General features: G+C 46.8%; 1 protein-coding gene across 1 annotated transcript; it reads right to left on the bottom strand.

The window, feature by feature from the left end:
* Nucleotides 1-12,475: 12,475 nt before the first annotated feature.
* On the bottom strand, nt 12,476-20,928 carry LOC123157420 (SPX and EXS domain-containing protein 1). The gene is made up of 14 exons (XM_044575697.1): nt 20,622-20,928; nt 20,358-20,484; nt 18,504-18,542; nt 18,326-18,418; nt 18,101-18,217; nt 15,028-15,123; nt 14,327-14,440; nt 14,107-14,160; nt 13,806-13,853; nt 13,525-13,675; nt 13,212-13,377; nt 13,063-13,132; nt 12,732-12,980; nt 12,476-12,617 (listed from the first exon to the last, which is right to left on the bottom strand). The coding sequence occupies exons 2-14, from the start codon at nt 20,421-20,423 to the stop codon at nt 12,579-12,581; spliced, it is 1,302 nt and encodes a 433-aa protein (XP_044431632.1). The 5' UTR covers nt 20,424-20,484; nt 20,622-20,928; the 3' UTR covers nt 12,476-12,578.
* Nucleotides 20,929-21,359: the final 431 nt, after the last annotated feature.

The raw sequence follows: 21,359 nt of genomic DNA, 5'->3' as shown, positions 1-21,359 counted from the left end.
ATAGCCGAATCGTGTAGCGGCACTTGAAGAAAAGGTGGGCTCCTAATTCTTGCTCCCTATTGCAGAGCTTGCAAAGGCCACAATTTGGCCAACCTCGACGCTCCAAGCGATCGGCGATCCAAATCCTATCTTGCAACGCCAACCAAGCAAAAAACTTAACCTTTGGAGGTGCCCATGCCTTCCAAACCATGCGATCCAAGGGGGATAGAGTCATGCCTACGAATTGAGCCTTGTATGCGGTGGCCGCCATGTAGATCCATCGTTCGCATGCTTCCAAACGATGACGTCTTCGGTTTGCTCATGAAGGTGGATGTCATTAAGGAGCATCCAAAGAGTGAAGAACTCCCTAATGTGGGCGATGGAGACAACCGTGTTCGTGTCATGATTGATCTTGAAGATCCAAGAGTTCCCCACGAGGGCCTCATGGACCTTCCAATTCTTTCTTCTCTAGGCCGCAAACAAGAGTGGCGCGATATCCTTGGGTTTGCGACCAAGAAGCCACGGGGAGCCCCAAAAAGGCGTTTTGGCGCCATCCCCTACGGTGATAGTCGTAGAGGCATAGAAAAAATCGAGGTCCTCCTCCGTGCACGGGTTTCCAAGGCCAACCCATAATCTGCGGGGCTCAGTCCATTCATACCATAGCCATCGGAGCCGCAAAGCACGTGCAAACTTGCCAGTGTCGAGTGTTGGAAATATGCCCTAGAGGCAATAATAAAATGGTCATTATTGTATTTCCTTGTTCATGATAATTGTCTATTATTCATGCTATAATTGTATAAACTGGAAACCTTAATACATGTGTGAATACATAGACCACAACATGTCCCTAGTGAGCCTCTAGTTGACTAGCTCGTTGATCAATAGATGGTTATGGTTTCCTGACCATGGACATTGGATGTCATTGATAACGGGATCACATCATTAGGAGAATGATGTGATGGACAAGACCCAATCCTAAGCATAGCACAAGATCGTGTAGTTCGTTTGCTAAAAGCTTTTCTAATGTCAAGTATCATTTCCTTGGACCATGAGATTGTGCAACTCCCGGATACCCTAGGAATGCTTTGGGTGTGCCAAACGTCACAACGTAACTGGGTGGCTATAAAGGTGCACTACGGGTATCTCCGAAAGTGTCTGTTGGGTGGCACGAATCGAGACTGGGATTTGTCACTCCGTGTGATGGAGAGGTATCTCTCGGCCCACTCGGTAATGCATCATCATAATGAGCTCAATATGACTAAGTAGTTAGTGACGGGATCATGCATTACGGAACGAGTGAAGTGACTTGCCGGTAACGAGATTGAACGAGGTATTGGGATACCGACAATCGAATCTCGGGCAAGTAACGTATTGATTGACAAAGGGAATTGTATACAGGATTGCTTGAATCCTTGACATCGTGGTTCATCCGACGAGATCATCGTGGAACATGTGGGAGCCAACATGGGTATCCAGATCCCGTTGTTGGTTATTGGCCAGAGAGCTGTCTCGGTCATGTCTGCATGACTCCCGAACCCGTAGGGTCTACACACTTAAGGTTCAGTGACGCTAGATTTGTTATGGGAATTAGTGTGCAGTTAGAATGTTGTTCGGAGTCCTGGATGAGATCCCGGACATCACGAGGAGTTCCGGAATGGTCCGGAGGTAAAGATTTATATATGGGAAGTCCTATTTTGGCCACCGGAAAACGTTCGGGATTTTTCGATATTGTACTGGGAAGGTTCTAGAAGGTTCTGGAGTGGGGCCCACCTGCATGGGGGGACCCACATGAACGTGGGTAGTGGGGGCAAGGCCCCACACCCCTGGTCAAGGCGCACCAAGATCCCCCCTTAGAAGGAATAAGATCATATCCCGAAGGGATAAGATCAAGATCCCTAACAAAGAGGGATAACAATCGGTGGGGAAGGGAAATGATGGGATTTCTTTCCCCCACCTTTGCCAATGCCCCAATGGACTTGAAGGGAAATAAACCAGCCCCCTCCACCCCTACCTATATATAGTGGGGAGGCGCATGGGAGCCGCACCCCTTGCCCCTGGCGCAGCCCTCCCCCTCTCCAACTCCACCTCCTCCTCAGTAGTGCTTGGCGAAGCCCTGCCGGAGAACTGCAAGCTCCACCACCACGTCGTCGTGTTGACGGAGCTCTCCCTAAACTTCTCATCTCCCCTTGCTGGATCAAGAAGGAGGAGATGTCCCCGGGTTGTACGTGTGTTGAACGCGGAGGCGCCGTCCGTTCGGCGTTAGATCGGATCTTCCGCGATTTGAATCGCCGCGAGTACGACTCCCTCATCCGCGTTCTTGTAACGCTTCCGCATCGCGATCTTCAAGGGTATGAAGATGCACTCCCCTCTCTCTCGTTGCTAGTATCTCCATAGATTGATCTTGGTGATGCGTAGAAATTTTTTAATTTCTGCAACGATCCCCAACAGTGGCATCATGAGCTAGGTCTATGCGTAGTTTCTATGCATGAGTAGAACACAAGTTGTTGTGGGCGTCGATTTTGTAAATTTACTTGCTGATACTAGTCTTATATTGATTCGGCGGCATCGTGGGATGAAGCGGCCCGGACCGACCTTACACGTACGCTTACGTGAGACAGGTTCCACCGACTGACATGCACTAGTTGCATAAGGTGGCTAGCGGGTGTCTCTCCCACTTTAGTCGGATCGGATTCGATGAAAAGGGTCCTTATGAAGGGTAAATAGCAATTGGCATATCACCGTTGTGGCTTTTGCGTAGGTAAGAAACGTTCTTGCTAGAAACCCGTAGCAGCCACGTAAAACATGCAACAATAATTAGAGGATGTCTAACTTGTTTTTGCAGGGTATGTTATGTGATGTGATATGGCCAAAAGGATGTGATGAACTATATATATGTGATGTATGAGATTGATCATGTTCTTGTAATAGGAATCACGACTTGCATGTCGATGAGTATGACAACCGGCAGGAGCCATAGGAGTTGTCTTAATTTATTGTATGACCTGCGTGTCATTGAAAACGCCATGTAATTACTTTACTTTATTGCTAAATCGTTAGCCATAGTGGTAGAAGTAATAGTTGGCGAGACAACTTCATGAAGACACGATGATGGAGATCATGGTGTCATGCTGGTGACGAAGGTGATCATGCCGTGCCTCAAGATGGAGATCAAAGGCGCAAGATGATATTGGCCATATCATGTCACTTTATGATTTGCATGTGATGTTTGTCATGTTTACATCTTATTTGCTTAGAACGACGGTAGCATAAATAAGATGATACCTCACTAAAATTTCAAGAAAGTATTCCCCCTAACTGTGCACCATTGCGAAAGTTCGTTGTTTCGAAGCACCACGTGATGATCGGGTGTGATAGATTCTAATGTTCACATACAAGGGGTGTAAGCCAGATTTACACACGCGAAACACTTAGGTTGACTTGACGAGCCTAGCATGTACAGACATGGCCTCGGAACACAAGAGACCGAAAGGTCGAACATGAGTCGTATAGTAGATACGATCAACATGGAGATGTTCACCGATGATTACTAGTCCATCTCACGTGATGATCGGACACGGACTAGTTGACTCGGATCATGTATCACTTAGATGACTAGAGGGATGTCTATCTGAGTGGGAGTTCATTAGATGAACTTAATTATCATGAACATAGTCAAAAGGACTTTGCAAATTATGTCGTAGCTTGCGCTTCAGTTCTATTGTTTTAGATATGTTCCTAGAGAAAATTTAGTTGAAAGTTGATAGTAGCAATTATGCGGACTGGGTCCGTAAACTGAGGATTGTCCTCATTGCTGCGCAGAAGGCTTATGTCCTTAATGCACCGCTCGGTGTGCTGAACCTCGAACGTCGTCTGTGGATGTTGCGAACATCTGACATACACATTTTGATGACTACATGATAGTTCAGTAATGTTAAACGGTTTAGAATTAAGGTGACGAAGACGATTTTCAAACGTCGTAGAACATATGAGATGTTCCAAGGGCTGAAATTGGGATTTCAAGCTCGTGCCCATGTCAAGAGGTATGAGACCTCCGAAAAGTTTTCTAGCCTACAAACTAAGGGAGAAGATCTCAATCGTTGAGCATGTGCTCAGATTGTCTGAGTACTACAATCACTTGAATCGAGTGGGAGTTAACCTTCCAGATGAGATAGTGATGTTTCTCCAAAGTCACTGTCACCAAGCTACTAGAGCTTCGTGATGAACTATAACATATCAGGGATAGACATGATGATCCTTGAGCAATTCACGATGTTTGACACTACGAAAGTAGAAATCAAGAAGGAGCATCAATTGTTGATGGTTAGTGAAACCACTAGTTTCAAGAAGGGCAAGGGCAAGAAGGGATACTTCATGAAAACGGCAAAACAATTGCTGCTCTAGTGAAGAAACCCAAGGTTGAACCCAATCCCGAGACTAAGTGCTTCTGTAATAAGGGGAACGGTCATTGGAGCAGAATTACCCTAGATACTTGGTAGATAAGAAGGCTGGCAAGGTCGGCAGAAGTATATTGGATATACATTATATTAATGTGTACTTTACTAGTACTCCTAGTAGCACCATGGTAATAGATACCAGTTCGGTTGCTAAGTGTTAGTAACTCGAAATAAAAGGCTACGGAATAAACGAAGACTAGCTAAAGGTGAGGTGACGATATGTGTTGGAAGTATTTCCAAGGTTGATGTGATCAAACATCGGACGGTCCCTCTACCATCGGGATTGGTGTTAAACCTAAATAATTGTTATTTGGTGTTTGCGTTGAGCATGGACATGATTGGATTATGTCTATCACAATATGGTTATTCATTTAAGGAGAATAATGGTTACTCTATTTATTTAAATAATACCTTCAATGGTCTTGCACCTAAAATGAATGGTTTATTGAATCTCGATCATAGTGATACACATGTTCATGCCAAAAGATATAAGATAGTAATGATAGTACCACCTACTTGTGGCACTGCCATTGGAGTCATATTGGTATAAAATGCATGAAGAAGCTCCATGTTGATGGATCTTTGGACTCACTCATTTTTTTTAAAGATTGAGACATGTGAACCATGTCTGTTGGTATATATGCATGAAGAAACTCCATACAGATGGATCGTTTGGACTCACTTGATTTTGAATCACTTGAGACATGCAAATCATGCCACATGGGCAAGATTACTGAAAGGCCTCGTTTTCAGTGAGATGGAACAAGAAAGCAACTTGTTGGAAATAATACATTTTGATGTGTGTAGTCTAATGAGTGCTGAGGCACGCAGTGAATATCATTATGTTCTTACTTCACAGATGATTTGAGTAGATGCTAAGTATATTTACTTGATGAAACACAAGTTTGAATTATTGAAAGGTTCAAGTAATTTCAGAGTGAAGTTGAAGATCGTCGTGACAAGAGGGTAAAATGTCTATGATATGATCATAGATATGAATATCCAAGTTACGAGTTTGGCACACAATTAAGACATTGAGGAAATTGTTTCACAACTAACACCGCCTGGAACACCATAGTGTGATGATGTATCCGAACATCATAACTGCACCCTATTGGATATGGTGCATACCATGATGTCTCTTATCGAATTACCACTATCATTTATGGGTTAGGCATTAGAGACAACCGCATTCACTTTAAATAGGGCACCACGTAATTCCGTTGAGATGACACCGTATGAACTATGGTTTAGAGAAACCTAAGCTGTCATTTCTTAAAAGTTTGGGCCTACATCGCTTATGTGGAAAAGTTTTGTCCTAATAAGCTCGAACCCAAAAACGGATAAATGCATCTTCATAGGATACCCAAAATAGTTGGGTATACCTCCTATCTCAGATCCAGAAGCAAAAGTGATTGTTTCTAGAAAAGGGTCCTTTCTTGAGGATGGTTTCTCTCGAAAGAATTGAGTGGGAGGATGGTGGAGACTTGATAAGGTTACTGAACCGTCACTTCAACTAGTGTGTAGCAGGGCACAGGAAGTTGTTCCTATGGCGCCTACACCAATTGAAGTGGAAGCTAATGATAGTGATCATGAAACTTCGGATCGTCACTACCAAACCTCGTAGGTCGACAAGGACGCGTACTGCTTCAGAGTGGTACGGTAATCATGTCTTGGAGGTCATGTTGCTAGACAAAAATGAACCTACGAGCTATGGAGAAGCGATGGTGGGCCCGAATTCCGACAAATGGCTCGAGGCCATAAAATCCGAGAGAGGATCCATGTCTAAAAAACAAAGTGTAGACTTTGGAAGAACTACTTGATGGTCGTAAGGCTGTTGGGTACAGATGGATTTTAAAAGGAAAACGGACAATGATGGTAAGTATCACCATTAAGAAAGCTCGACTTGTCGTTAAGATGTTTTCCGACAAGTTCAAGGAGTTAACTGCAATGAGACTTTCTCATTCGTAGCGATGCTAAGAGTCTGTTGGAATTATATTAGTTGTTACTGCATTATTTATGAAATCTTGCAGATAGGATGTCAAAACATTGTTTCCTCTACAATTTTCTTGAGGAAAGGTTGTATATGATACAACCAGAAGGTTTTGTCAATCCTATAAGATGCTAACAAGTATGCAAAGCTCCAGCAATCCTTCTAAGGACAGGAGTAAGCATCTCGGAGTTGGAATATACGCTTTGATGAGATGATCAAAGATTTTGGGTTTATACAAAGTTTATGAGAAACTTGTATTTCCAAAGAAGTGAGTGGGAGCACTATAGAATTTCTGATGAGTATATGTTGTTGATATATTGTTGATCGAAAATGATATAGAATTTCTGGAAAGCATATAGGATTATTGAAAAGTGTTTTTTCAATGGAAACCCTGGATTAAGCTACTTGAACATTGAGCATCAAGATCTATAAGGATAGATCAAAAACGTTTAATAGTACTTTCAAATGAATACATACCGTGACAAGATTTTGAAGGAGTTCAAAATAGATCGGCAAAGAAGAAGTTCTTGGCTGTGTTATAAGGTGTGAGTATTGAGTAAGACTCAAGACCTAACCACGGCAGAAGAGAGAGAAAGGATGAAGGTCGTCCCCTATGCTTCAGATGTAGGCTCTACAGTATGATATGCCGTGTACTGCACCTGAAGTGTGCCTTGCCATGAGTCAGTCATGGGGTACAAGTGTGATCCAGGAATGGATCACAGGACAACGGTCAAGGTTATCCTTAGTAACTAGTGGACTAAGGAATTTTCTCGATTATGGAGGTGGTAAAAGAGTTCGTCATAAAGGGTTACGCCGATGCAAACTTTGACACTAGTCTGGATGATTCTGAGTAGTAAACCGGATTCATATAGTAGAACCGTTATTTGGAATAGCTCCAAATAGAGCGTGGTAGCTGCATCTACAAGATGACATAGAGATTTGTGAAGCACACAAGGATCTGAAAGGTTCAGACCCGTTGACTAATAACCTCTCTCACAAGCCCCATGGGTGTTGAATTCATTATAATCACATAGTGATGTGAACTAGATTATTGACTCTAGTGCAAGTGGGAGGCTATTGGAAATATGCCCTAGAGGCAATAATAAAATGGTTATTATTGTATTTCCTTGTTCATGATAATTGTCTATTATTCATGCTATAACTGTATTAACTGGAAACCTTAATACATGTGTGAATACATAGACCACAACATGTCCCTAGTGAGCCTCTAGTTGACTAGCTCGTTGATCAATAGATGGTTATGGTTTCCTGACCATGGACATTGGATGTCATTGATAACGGGATCACATCATTAGGAGAATGATGTGATGGACAAGACCCAATCCTAAGCATAGCACAAGATTGTGTAGTTCGTTTGCTAAAAGCTTTTCTAATGTCAAGTATCATTTCCTTAGACCATGAGATTGTGCAACTCCCGGATACCGTAGGAATGCTTTGGGTGTGCCAAACGTCACAACGTAACTGGGTGTCTATAAAGGTGCACTACGGGTATCTCCGAAAGTGTCTGTTGGGTTGGCACGAATCGAGACTGGGATTTGTCACTCCGTGTGATGGAGAGGTATCTCTGGGCCCACTCGGTAATGCATCATCATAATGAGCTCAATGTGACTAAGTAGTTAGTCACTGGATCATGCATTATGGAACGAGTAAAGTGACTTGCTGGTAATGAGATTGAACGAGGTATTAGGATAGCGATGATCGAATCTCGGGCAAGTAACGTACCAATTGACAAAGGGAATTGTATACGGGATTGCTTGAATCCTTGACATCGTGGTTCATCCGATGAGATCATCATGGAACATGTGGGAGCCAACATGGGTATCCAGATCCCGCTGTTGGTTATTGGGCAGAGAGCTGTCTCGGTCATGTCTGCATGATTCCCGAACCCGTAGGGTCTACACACATAAGGTTCGGTGACGCTAGAGTTTTTATTGGAATTAGTGTGCAATTACCGAATGTTGTTCGGAGTCCCGGATGAGATCCCGGACGTCACGAGGAGTTCCGGAATGGTTCGGAGGTAAAGATTTATATATGGGAAGTCCTATTTTGGCCACCGGAAAATGTTCGGGATTTTTCGGTATTGTACCGGGAAGGTTCTAGAAGGTTCCGGAGTGGGGCCCACCTGCATGGGGGTACCCACATGAACGTGGGTAGTGGGGGAAAGGCCCCACACCCCTGGTCAAGGCGCACCAAGATCCCCCCTTAGAAGGAATAAGATCATATCCCAAAGGGATGAGATCAAGATCCCTAAAAAAGGGGGATAACAATCGGTGGGGAAGGGAAATGATGGGATTTCTTTCCCCCACCTTTGCCAACGCCCCAATGGACTTGGAGGGCAAAAAACCAGCCCCCTACACCCCTATATATAGCGGGAAGGCGCGTGGGAGCCGCACCCCTTGCCCCTGGCGCAGCCCTCCCCCTCTCCAACTCCACCTCCTCCTCAGTAGTGCTTGGCGAAGCCCTGCCGGAGAACTTCAAGATGCACCACCACGCCGTCGTGCTGCCGGAGCTCTCCCTCAACTTCTCCTCTCCCCTTGCTGGATCAAGAAGGAGGAGACATCCCCGGGCTATACATGTCTTGAACGCGGAGGCGCCGTCCGTTCGGCGTTAGATCGGATCTTCCGCGATTTGAATCGCCGCGAGTACGACTCCCTCATCCGCGTTCTTGTAATGCTTCCACACCACGATCTTCAAGGGTATGAAGATGCACTCCCCTCTGTATCGTTGCTAGTCTCTCCATAGATTGATCTTGGTGATGCGTAAAAAAATTTTAATTTCTTTAACGATCCCCAACATCGAGCACCCCGAGGCCACCATATTCTTTTGGTCTACAAACCACCTTCCAGTTGACCTTGCATTTGGCTCCCGTTGTCTTGTCCAAGCTGGACCAAAGGAAAGCTCTCTCAATTTTGTTAAGGCTATGGAGAGAGCTCTGAGGCACGATGAGGGGCATGATGGAGAATACTGCTTGGGAGGTAATGACAGACCTAACAAGTGTCGTACGACCGATGGTAGTGATGTTTTGGCCCTCCCAAGTGACCAATTTGCCGGCCGCTTTGTCCTCAAGGTATTGGATATCCACCTTCTTCAGTTGCCAAACAGAGAGTGGTAGTCCTAGGTATTTGACCAGAAAAGAGGCACGTGCTGCCGGCATGCTCTACAGAATTTGCTCAAGGTCAAGGTGATTGCAGCGAATAGGCACAACCGAGCTATTTTGGAAGTTGGAACAAAGGCCTGTGACGTCCCCAAAGCCTCTGAGGATGGAGGCAAGATTGTCGATGTCCCGCTTGATGGGGGGCCACAAAGACTGCGCATCATCCGCATAGAGGGAGGTGTGCACCATGGCACCCCGACCACGGATCTTATGTAGGAGCCCTTTTCGCGTCGCCAAGTCTAGGATCTTATGCAAGGGGTCAATTTCCAGGACGAAGAGGAGTGTAGAGATGGGGTCCCCCTGCCTGAATCCATGGCCATGCTTGACAGGAGGGCCGGGTAGCCCGTTTAGCATTATCTGAGATGAAGAAGATGATAGAAGCGCAGCAATCCAAGCTCGAAATTTTGGAGGGAAGCCCAACCGTTGGAGAAGCTCAAGAATGTATCCCCACTTGACTGAGTCGAAAGCCTTTTTTATATCAAGCTTGAAAAGGAGTGTGGGGGTCTTGCATTTGTGCAGACGCCGGGCAAAATTCCGAACATACATGAAGTTGTCCTGGATACTTCTCCTTTTAATGAAAGCACTTTGGGCGTTGGAAACGAGGTCATCCATGTGGGGCGCAAGGCGTAGCGATAGAACCTTGGCAATGATTTTAGCGATGGCATGTATGAGGCTAATGGGCCTATAATCAGAGATGCCTTCCGCGCCATCCTTCTTAGGCAGCAGAACAACATTGGCAGAGTTTAGCCACTGCAGGTTGGAGGTGTGTAAGCAATCGAAGCATTGAATGACCCCCATGATTGTATGCTTGATGATTCCTCAACACTTCTTGAAGAATATCCCCGTGAAACCATCAGGTCCCGGCGCCTTGTTACTAGGCATCTCTTTTATAGCCTCCCAAACCTCCTCTTCGGTGATGGCGGCATTGAGGTCTTGCAAGGCATGGGCCTCAATGCCCAGTTCCTCCCAATTGAAATCCTTATTGCTCGTACTTCCCCGGCCCATGACCTCGGAGAAGTGATCATGGATGATCTTCTCTTTTTCCTTGTGGTCGGTCACCCAACCATGAGCATGCTTTAGCCGGTGAATATGGTTTTTTCTCCTACGGGCATTGATGCGACGGTGGAAGAATTTGGTGTTGGCATCACCCTCCCTCAGATTTGCCAGTCTAGCACATTGGCTCTTCCTAGCCCACTCAAGAACCGCCAAACTAACCACTCTTCGCTTAAGTCTAGCACGCAGGTCCCTCTCCTCGGGTGAGAGGGCTCGTTCCTCTTGCGCCAAGTCCAACTGAAGGATCACCAAGAGGGCCGCATGGAGTTGGATCTTGGCCTTGGAGAAAAACTTCTTGCTCCATTCAGTGAGCCGGGTCGCGGTTTTCTTAAGCCTATGATGAAGAATTTGGAAAGGCTTTGTGTGGTTTACACGCTCATTCCACGCCTTTAGGACGGCGTCATTGAATCCAGGCAAAGATACCCAAAAAATTTCAAATTTGAAGGACCGTGGACGTCTAGGTCCCTTGTCATCGGCAAGCAGGAGGGGGCAATGGTTGGAGAGGAAAGATGAAAGGGCATGCAACACATGTGTGTTGAAAGTTGTGTCCCACTCGGCGTTGCAAAAGAAAGAGTCAAGCTTGCAAAGGGTGGGGTTTTCCCGCTCATTGCTCCAAGTAAAGCGTCTATTTTGGAGATGAATTTCTTTGAGCTCACAAGATTGAAGGGTTGAGCGGAAACGGTTTATCCTGCTCCGGTTTACATTTCTCTTGTTCTTGTCTCGCGCTCGGTATATTTGATTAAAATCTCCGAGGGCCAACCAAGCAACACCCGGCAAAGGCTTGTGGACGACAATCTCGGTAAAGAAAGAGTCTTTACTGGCGTGGTCAGTGGGACCGTAGACAGATGTTATCTTGAAGCATACATCTGTCGCTCGAATGAGAACCTTGCCGGAGAGGCAAAAGGCCGACGAAGAAATGTCGGAGACCTCGACGACGTTGTCATCCCATAGTAATAAGATCCCACCCCTAGTTCCCGCCGGTCGCTGCGCAAAACTTTTCAGCCGGTTGCCACCAAGGAAGGCAGCCACATATTTGTCCACGCTATCTAGCTTCGTCTCTTGTAAACACACAATTTGGCACGAGGAATCTGCAATCGTAGCGCTGACGGTTGCCCTCCGGGCTGGGCAGTTTAGACCACGTATGTTCCAACTCAGGGTGTTTATAGGTTGTGGAGTCATGGGGCACACGAACATTCACCTTGATCAGTCCAGGAGGAGGGAGGACAGCAATGAACGGACAGCAAAATAATAACAGTACTGAACTAGGCTACAAACCCCATTGGGGCGAGCCGTAGGAGGCCTGGGAGGGGGGGGGGACTCGGGCGGAGCAAGGATGCCCATCAGGCGCTCCTCAAAAATAGGCGCCAGAACATCTTCAGGGCAAGCTAAGGCACGGCTTCGCACGGGGGAGGGCGTGCGCCCTTGAGGTGTCGGTCGTCCCCGACCCTGCCGGCGTTGACGCTCAGGGGCGCAGCCCGACGCGCCAGACCTCTCCATGCTCCTCCAGGCGCCGCTCTCAAGAGGAGCGGACCCCCCCGGTGTCCCCTCCGCTGTCTCCGACAACCGTGCTGCCGCCACGCCTGATCTCCAAGCGGGCTGTGGCCTCGACTTCCCCCTGGCAAGCCCCTCGCCCAGCCAAGCCTTGCTGGAGCTTTGTGCGCCCGCGTCTCTCGTGCTGCCCCTGCGGTCGCCCTCCAGGCCGCCGGGTTTCCAGACATCGCCTACACCGCCCCTGTGCTGCGTCGCATAGTTAAGATACAGGGAGAAAATGAACACATGCAAACAGCGGCAAATTCATGGCAAGGCGATGCACATAAATAATGATGCAAAATCTCAAAAATTTCAGCATTACTATTTATTGTTTCATGTGTCAACAAACACCTCAAGAGGATTACATGCTCCACGCCAACGATTTCAGCTTTTTCTACAAACCTACTGTTGTGTATCCCTGACCTTCTGAGCCCTACAAACAAAACAGAACCGTATGACCTAAAATCGGCTACAAGCCTGTAAAGGGTCACATGAAAAGAATGGTGATGAATGAGAGTCACGAAACATGATGTTCTGGGATTCATACTGTGTGGCTATTAGACTCCAGTAGCCTGTCTGATTCTGAAGGCATATCGGATGACATTTCAAAATTTTGCTTGGCCGTCATCTTGTTCCACTCATTCTCAACGCGGAAGAAAACCCACTGAAACCGCCTCAGCATTTCCAAAGCTGTTATCGCAAACACTGTGAGGTAGTTGTGCCGAAGATGCGCCGACAGCTTGTATGTCCATGTGCAGCGGAGGATGAGATTGCTGCCTAACACCCAGTAATACACCTGTAGAGCAATCACATCAAGACAAATGAAAAAATACCAATGTAGGCTGCTTTAAACCATGTACATATATTCAAGACTATACCCAGTTCCGCCCATAAAGAAGACTTGTCCATGTGCTTGGGCTTTTGAACATGAAAATCCTGGTTAAAATACTGCAGGAAAAGAGAAAAAACTCATTAGCAGCAGTTTGCATGTTCAAGGAGTAGAGAATAATTTTATGAAGACAGGCACCTCAAATCCCAATCGCGCTTTATATCCCAGTAGAAGGAATACAGCGAATTTATAACTCCCGAAATAAGCCAGAGGGGCCGGTAAAAGCTAACCCACTGGTCAGGGAATACATGATACTTGAGCGCCGATAAAAAAATCACCGGGAATGCTGTCGAGTACTTCAGTGCTGGGTTTTGGACAAAATTACTGTTAAACGATTTCCATAAACAGGAATAAACACATACAATCCCAAATATTTATATTACATTTTAAACATCCAAGTTCACCTAGTAAAAAAATAAACAATCAAAGCTGCTGTATGCTGAGTAAATACCGTTCAGAAGACAACTTTTCTCCTTTGTATCCTTGTACTGTCGAAGGCATTGGAAGAAACGGCACAAATAAGGGAGCACAAGAACTAGAGGAATAGCTATAGAGTGGCTACCACAAATTGAATCAGCTTCAAACCAAGCAATTGTCGCCACCTATAAAATACCAAATAACAGACATTAAAGAGGAATAAGATGAATTCTAGCCATAACTTATCAAACAAAGCATTACTGCATTAGCATATCAGCACTATGAGCATATCAATAGGGAAATAAAGAAATTAACCTGACGATTGACCATGCGGCAAACTGAACGTTCCAAATCTGAGAACACCTGTCAAGAAATGCAAGAATTAAGAGAAAATGCTAGAAATGTCAACATGGGACAACAAGAAGCTACAAAACTTAGCAATAGCATGCACCACATTTTCACGTAGATAGCATTTTCTCCCGAAACATACTACATTATAGCCAATACAAGAAACAGACAATCATATAATATAAGCTAAACTTATGTGGTACTATCCAACAGTGATAAGCTAAGCAAAATAATCCACAATCAATATTTCATATAAGTAAGCGGATACCTTTGACATGGATGTAAAAATATCAGCCAAAAAGAAGTCGGGGAATGTAATTGCCTGCAAAATAAAGGCATGGGGAATAATTAAATTTCATTGTATACAGCTGCTGGTTCCACAAGCACAATCAGATAGATTAATGCCACGATGGACCATAACATAATGGTCCGTTTCTAGGATGGCTCAAAGCAAAACTTATGCATTACTAACATTTTGAACAACTTACTTGCAATGGAAGTATTATACGTAACATGGTCCTCAGGAAGTAAAAGCGTGATGATAAATAGAACATATCAAACGGAGAAAGGAGGACTATCAAAAGGATAGCATACAATAGAACCTGCAAAGAATCAGAAAGATACGTCAATTTAACCATCCCAGATTTGAAAAGTAACCCATTGCTAAAGAATACGAAGAATGCATGGCAAGATTTTTTTCCGTTTCCAAGTTGAGGAAGGAACAAGTAGACCTTGCATCAAGCAGAACTTCAATTCACTTTACTATTACAAGCAGACAGCAATATGTATACATGTATATCAATTGTTTTCAAGGGTAGACGTACATTAATTTCTGTACTTGCACATAAACCGTACTAAATGGACCGTTTGCTTTATATGATTCAGGAAAATAGATTTAACTTCTAGAAAAGTAGTCTATGTGCAGTGAAGTGCTGTGTTACAGAAACATACAATGGACAAACTACCACTCAGATCTTCTAATATGACAGGACGTAGTAAGTTCCTATTTATCAATTAGCACTGCATATCCAGTCAGACACACTCAGTGGGAGAATAATTTTAGTATGTCAATAATACTATAGCTCTGCAGATGATATTCCTGCACACTGTAGAGGCCAAAAATCTTATGAACTCTGGCGCAGAAGAAGAAATCATGAAATGAAAAGATTCAATGGGCTGGATATTACACTGGTTGAGAAGCAGCAAGTGACACTTCCCCATGTGAGTACAGGTATAGGTAAGCTGTCATACTTGTGGGAACAATTAAAGTAAGCCAAGTAGCACACTGTCAATAAGACAAAAAGAAAAGTTTACTTTGGCAGAATAATACGTCAGATACAAGTAATATGAGAATTTATACAGCATAATCTGAACATAAAGAACATGGAGAATGCACAAACAACAAAATAAATCACATCTAATACAAAAGGTCATGATATAGGTTAAAGAAAAGAGAGCAAGGTTCAAAAAGAGGAGCACTCAGCAGTCAGCACTCACATTAGAAAATGCAACAGGCACATTTATTCTTAAGAATAATCATCCGAATGAGGCATGTTCGTTGAGAAACTACAGTATGTATTATCTATGAGTGTGGTTGCACTGCCAAAAAAATTGGATTGGCAACTAGGTGTTGTGGTCTTGGAAGTTAACATCAGCAGTTCAGCACAAATGTTGTAAGGAAACGTTTTGCAAAATCAAGACGCTGTCACAAGTCACAATAACTGTAGGGCACATAAATTATTAAGAAATGTATACAGAAAATGTTCTATGGAATGACTATAGCATGTTGCCTATGGATAGCTATGTCTGTTCAAATGCACCTGGTAGGAGCTTGGGCCCTACCTGGCCTGAACCGTAGGTTGTAGGGGTGGGAGGCTGGTTGGCAAGGGGATGAGCGCCGGCGGCGGCGCGGCGCCGCCGTAGTTGTGCGGGAGAAGGTGGCGGCTGAGAGGGAGATGGCGCAGGGGAGGAGGCTAGGGTTAGGTCTCCCGGCTCCCTAAGGAAGCCAAGCAAATATGATTGCTTCTTGCTTGATTCCAAAACGGATCCTTACACGAGTTTATATAATCCTCCTAATAAGATAATTGGGCTAAGTCCCTAATAACTGGGCTAAGCCCCTAATAACGATAAGATAGACTGGGCCACAACTAACTGGGCTAAGCCCCTAATATGCCGGTCATAACATTTCTCCCCGCCTGCACAAACAGCTCGTCCTCGAGCTGGAAGGCAGAAAAGCGCTTGCGGAACTCCTCGAGGTGATCAACCGTCGCCAAACACCTCCGCGGCAGCTGGGGCGGGCAGGTCACCGAGCCCGGCGGCGGCGGCGTCCTCCTCAATGTAGTCCGCAGCCTCCAGGTAGAAGAGTCGCGGGCAGACGTGGCCGTGCACGTAGGGCTCGTCGCAGTTGAAGCACAACCTTTGGCGGCGACGCTCGAGTTGCTCGGCCGGGGTGAGCCGGCGGAACGGGCGCGCCGCGGTCGCGGCGAGGGGTGCCGCGCTGAGCAGGCAAACCCTGCGCGGGAACGTCCGGCCAGGGTGGTGGCCTAGCGGCCCGGGACGGTGACGCCTGCTGGATGGCCACCGCGCGGCGCTCGAACGCGCGGGCGTAGTACATGGCTGTCGCGAGGTCCTAGGGTCCACGCAGCTCCACGTTCACGCGGATATGATCCGGCAGACCGCCAACGAAGAGCTCGGCCCGCTGGCGAGCCGTCACGCCGGACGCGTGGCACGCCAGGGCCTAAAAGCGGTCGGCGAAGTCCTGCACCGTAGAGGTGAAGGGGAGGTGGCCCAACTCCGCCAGCCGACTCCCGCGTATCGGCGGCCCGAAGCGAAGGAGGCAGAGCTCGCGAAAACGCTCCCATGGAGGCATGCCGCCCTCGTCCTGCTTGAGAGCGTAATACCAAGTATGTGCGGTGCCTCGGAGGTGATATGAAGCGAGCCAGGTGCGGTCCCACGCGAGCGTGCGTTGCCCCCGAAAGAACTGGTCACACTGATTAAGCCAGTTGAGGGAGTCCTCGGTGTCGCCGTAGGTGGCGAAGTCGAGCTTGGCGAAGCGCGGCGGCGTCTGGGTATGACCGCCGTGGGGGTACTGCTCGGCGGTGCGGAGTAGCGGCGCCGGGTCGGTGATCACAGGGGGGGCCCCCGTGGAACGGCGGCGCGTCGAGGCCAACATAGGGGCCCGCGGAGCTGGAGGACCCGCCATACTGCGCCTGTTGTGACGGCACGTGCGGCTGTCCCGAGGCCATCGTGTAGACCGGCTGAGACGATGACTCGGTCAAGCAGGCCGGTAGCGGGGACGGCGAGGGCGGGAACCGGACCTGGTGGATCGGGACTCCTGCCGGCACGGTCCATGCGGGGCCGAAGCTAACCGGCGGTGGCTGCTGCAACTGTAGCGGCTACTGCGATGTCGCACCGGGCAGCGGCAGCGGCTGCTACGGAGGAGCGGCGGCTGCCACTGCAGCCAGGGCGGGGCGGTGGTGGATGGCAGCTGCAGCGGCCCGACGAGCATGACGGAGGCCGCCTGGTGCGGCGGCTGCCATGGCAGCCACGGCGGCGCGGTGGCGGCGATGGGCGGCGCAGCCGGGTGCGGCCCGTAGGACCCGGCCAAGAACAGGCGGATCTCCTGGACCACCTGGGTTAGGTCCCGCAGCGCCCCAGACACCTCCTCCGGGGTGAGGACGGCGGGGGCGAGCACGACAGAGGTCCCGACGTGGGCAGGAGCAGGGCGATGGTCGTGGTGGTCGCCGGAGGCGACGAGGTGACCGGCATCGGGAGAGACGGGCTGGGCGGCGGTGAAGACATGATCGAACCGAAGCTAGCTGATACCAAACTGGTAGGAGCTTGGGCCCTACCTAGCCTGAACCGTAGGTTGTAGGGGTGGGAGGCTGGTTGGCGAGGAGATGGGCGCCGGCGACGGCGCGCCGGCGCCGTAGTTGCGCGGGAGAAGGCGGCGGTTGAGAGGGAGATGGCGCAGGGGAGGAGGCTAGGGTTAGGTCTCCCGACTCCCTAAGGACGCCGAGCAAATATGATTGCTTCTTGCTTGATTCCAAAACAGATCCTTACACGAGTTTATATAATCCTCCTAATAAGATAATTGGGCTAAGCCCCTAATAATGATAAGATAGACTGGGCCACAACTAACTGGGCTAAGCCCCTAATATGCCGGTCATAACAGCACCCAACATGAATATTAACTTCTGCAAGTCCAGACTCAAGCAACATTTTAAAATACAATTGCAATCAAGAGACATCAATAGGCATACCCTCCAAATTTCTCGGTGTGATAAATGTGTTTGCGCGAGATCAAACACTTTTACATAATTCACTGATGATTGTGCAAAGACCCACAAATTCACTCCCCATAACCAAATCATAAGTGCCTGCAATAAGAATACTAAGCACAGTTACATAGATGCAAAGGTAGGTGTTTGATTTTCTGTGTATTTAGCTTGAGCATAATACAAATACAGTAATAAAAAAAAACTCACCACAAGGAAGAGAGGATTATAGTACAAGAAAACCTCATACAGAAATAAATCTCGCAGATCAGCACTCATCCTCATAACAGAGTCCCACCCTATCTGTAATCCCAAGAGTATTACCAATTACCACACGATCGATTCATGCATGAAAATAACTTCACTGACCGATCGTAGAAAGACTGACCTTGCAACAGCATAAACCCCACACGAGAAACAATATAGCCTGGAAAAAGGACGGGTTAATAAGCAATTTGACAGATAAAACCCAGGAAGATATGAAATCAACAAAACAAGATATTTTGGGTACATTTGATTAGTTTACAGTGTAGCAGGTTAATATGTATACATATAATTTTATAAGGACATATAAACGTATTTGAGCCTCTAAGAGGAAATTCAATAATAAATCATTGAGGAAACCAAGCAGCAGCTCCAACAGGACAATGACAATCCTGAATGGCCATTTACAAGGTGCGACACACAGCTCCAGCAGCTCTATCATCATAGTCACTGGCGGAGGCTCATGGAGGCCAAAGGGAGCCACACACCCCCTCCCCCCTTCCAAAATTGAAAAAGAAAATTTACTACTCCATTCCTAAATATAGTGTGTATTAGTTTTCTAAGAAAATTCCACAATGTAGTGCATAGTTTGAGTCCAACCCAATTCTAGACCAAACTAACCCTCCACCAACGCATCGCCTTTGTCCCTTATCTATTTCCTCTCGTACAGATGGGATGGGACTGAACCAGATGATGGGAGGGTGCGGTAGTTTTCCTCCAATTTTCTAGTATACTGACTCATTGGGTACTGGGGCCTGAGGCCTGGAACAAATCGATTGGGGGCTTTCTCGTCCAAAATATAAAGCCAGCACATGCATTGGTATGTGGGCTTCTCTCTATGTGCACTACATTCAGGAATGGAGGGAGTACTAAGCATCAGCCCAGCCAAGAATAATCTCCTCCCTCCCAGTCCCAGGTTCCAGCCCAATGAATCGACAATCTCTCCCACGCACGCACGGACGCGCTCGTCTCTACTCCTCCTTGTTGGTTTTTAGACTGCTAGATCAAATCACCACATGAGCTGTACGTACGTGCAAGCTAGCACTGGAAGCTAGCCCACAGGCATCTGGATTGATCTACAATAGCACTAGCACACGTATAAACACGTACACATGAACTTGACCTGGGCTGATCGATTAGATGAATCGGCTCTCTCGGCAAGAACGGCAGAGGCACAACACAAAATGATTCAGTGATGTTTAAGTATCCATGATTTTTGTGATATCTACATCAGTAATGAAGTACAGGTTCAGATTGTGCTATGATTTTTTTTCGTACTATTGATCATGTTTTGATTCAAAGAAAAGGTGACAATGCTTTTTGAATCTTTATCTCGGTTGTTCTACTGTTCTAGCTATGTAGCACTTGATAATAGTAATTGTCCACAATACCAGGCATGCTGGTGTTACCATGTATCTGTGTGAACAAGCTATAGAGATATATGTATATATCTTATTCTAGTTTATGTTATGAGACAGTGAGCTGCATCTGTTTTTGCACACATTTTACTTTGAGCTTGAGATTGGCCCCCCCTCAGTTGGTCGTGGCGCTCCGCCAGTGTTACTGTTCTGTAATGAACAAAGGTGCATCTGAGACTAGTAGAGAGGTAGACATGGTATGAGTTTGAGCCCCATTTACAAAGTTTGCATATTTAAGGCAATGAAAACTTGGAAAGAGAGAATCATCAGGTGTGATGGGTTTATCCCTTCTCCATTCTCAGCTTCGCATTCTAAATACTAACCATGATCAACACGACATTATATAACTCGAGAGGATTCTTCATAAAAGAGGGTATTAATTCACCCGTTTTCGGGAGCAGGTCCATTATACTACTGCAGTATTTCAGACAAATGTATGCGATGGGTATAACAAGCACAGACCATCTGAAATCAGAGCTCAGGTGTGTGAAACTTACACTTAGAGCTAATACATTCCACAGCACAGTAGAGAAAAAGTAGTGGCTGAAAGGCTAACCTACCTTAAACCGCCAAAGAAAAAGCGGCGAAGGCATGCCCACAACCGCAGGGACGGACGCGCCCTTCATCTCGCCGCCGATCCCGGGCCTCTGCGCGCGCAGGCGCGGCGCCTGCGCCTCCGCAGGAACCCTGCGTACGCATAGATTAACCGCGCCGGATCAGCAGCATGCAATCCAGAAACGGACGAGCACAGGTTAGAGCGGAGCGGGATCTCGCCGTTCTCCCACGAATCAGACCCAGCCAAAGGCGGTGCCGCGGTGGCTTACCGGGAAGCAACCGCCCGGATCTCCACCTGAACAGGGGAGAAGCCGCCGACGGGGTGAGAGGAAGGCGCAGCTGCCGCCGAATAAGGCGAGCAGGACCGTCAGGATCGAATCGAATTGAAAAGCTGACGAATGATTCGGCTGGGTTCAGGCAAATGTCTGCCGGATCTGAGGCGGCTGCTCCGGAGCTCCCCTGACCCGTCGTTGCCTTCAGCCAGACGCCCCAGCAACAGAGAGGGAGAGATCCGGGAGGTCGCCGGTCGCCTTCGACCGTCTGGCAACAGCGGGGAGGAGACCCGCAGAGATGAGAACACATGGCAAGCACGAATCTTAAAGCACGAACATGATCGATTTGATGCCAAAAGTTGGCATGCCAATTGCCTAGTGATTGGCTGGTTATCTTTTTTTTCATGCCAATCTCACAAAAAGTTATCAACTTGGCAAGCTTTGATTTTGCCAAATGTTGGCAAATCAATTGTGCTCTCAACTTTGCATTTACATGATGTGATTCTTGTCGTGGGAACAAATCTGACAGTAGAGTACAGGGGCAAAGGCGGAGCCAGGATTTCTCAAAGCCTGGGTTAAAGTTAAGCTAACAAAAATAATTCAATACCACACATACCAAAGCATATGTTAGAAGTATGCAACAAATCCACATTTAAAATGAAATATGAATTCATTATTACCATGAGAGAAATTTCAATAAAGAAATAGATTTAACAAAGTACATCATTACAAGTG

Source organism: Triticum aestivum, chromosome 7B (assembly GCF_018294505.1).
Source record: "Triticum aestivum cultivar Chinese Spring chromosome 7B, IWGSC CS RefSeq v2.1, whole genome shotgun sequence".
Classification (NCBI taxonomy): domain Eukaryota; kingdom Viridiplantae; phylum Streptophyta; class Magnoliopsida; order Poales; family Poaceae; genus Triticum; species Triticum aestivum.
The sequence above is the reverse complement of the archived record's forward strand: the minus strand, read 5'-3'. Positions and strand labels throughout refer to the sequence as shown.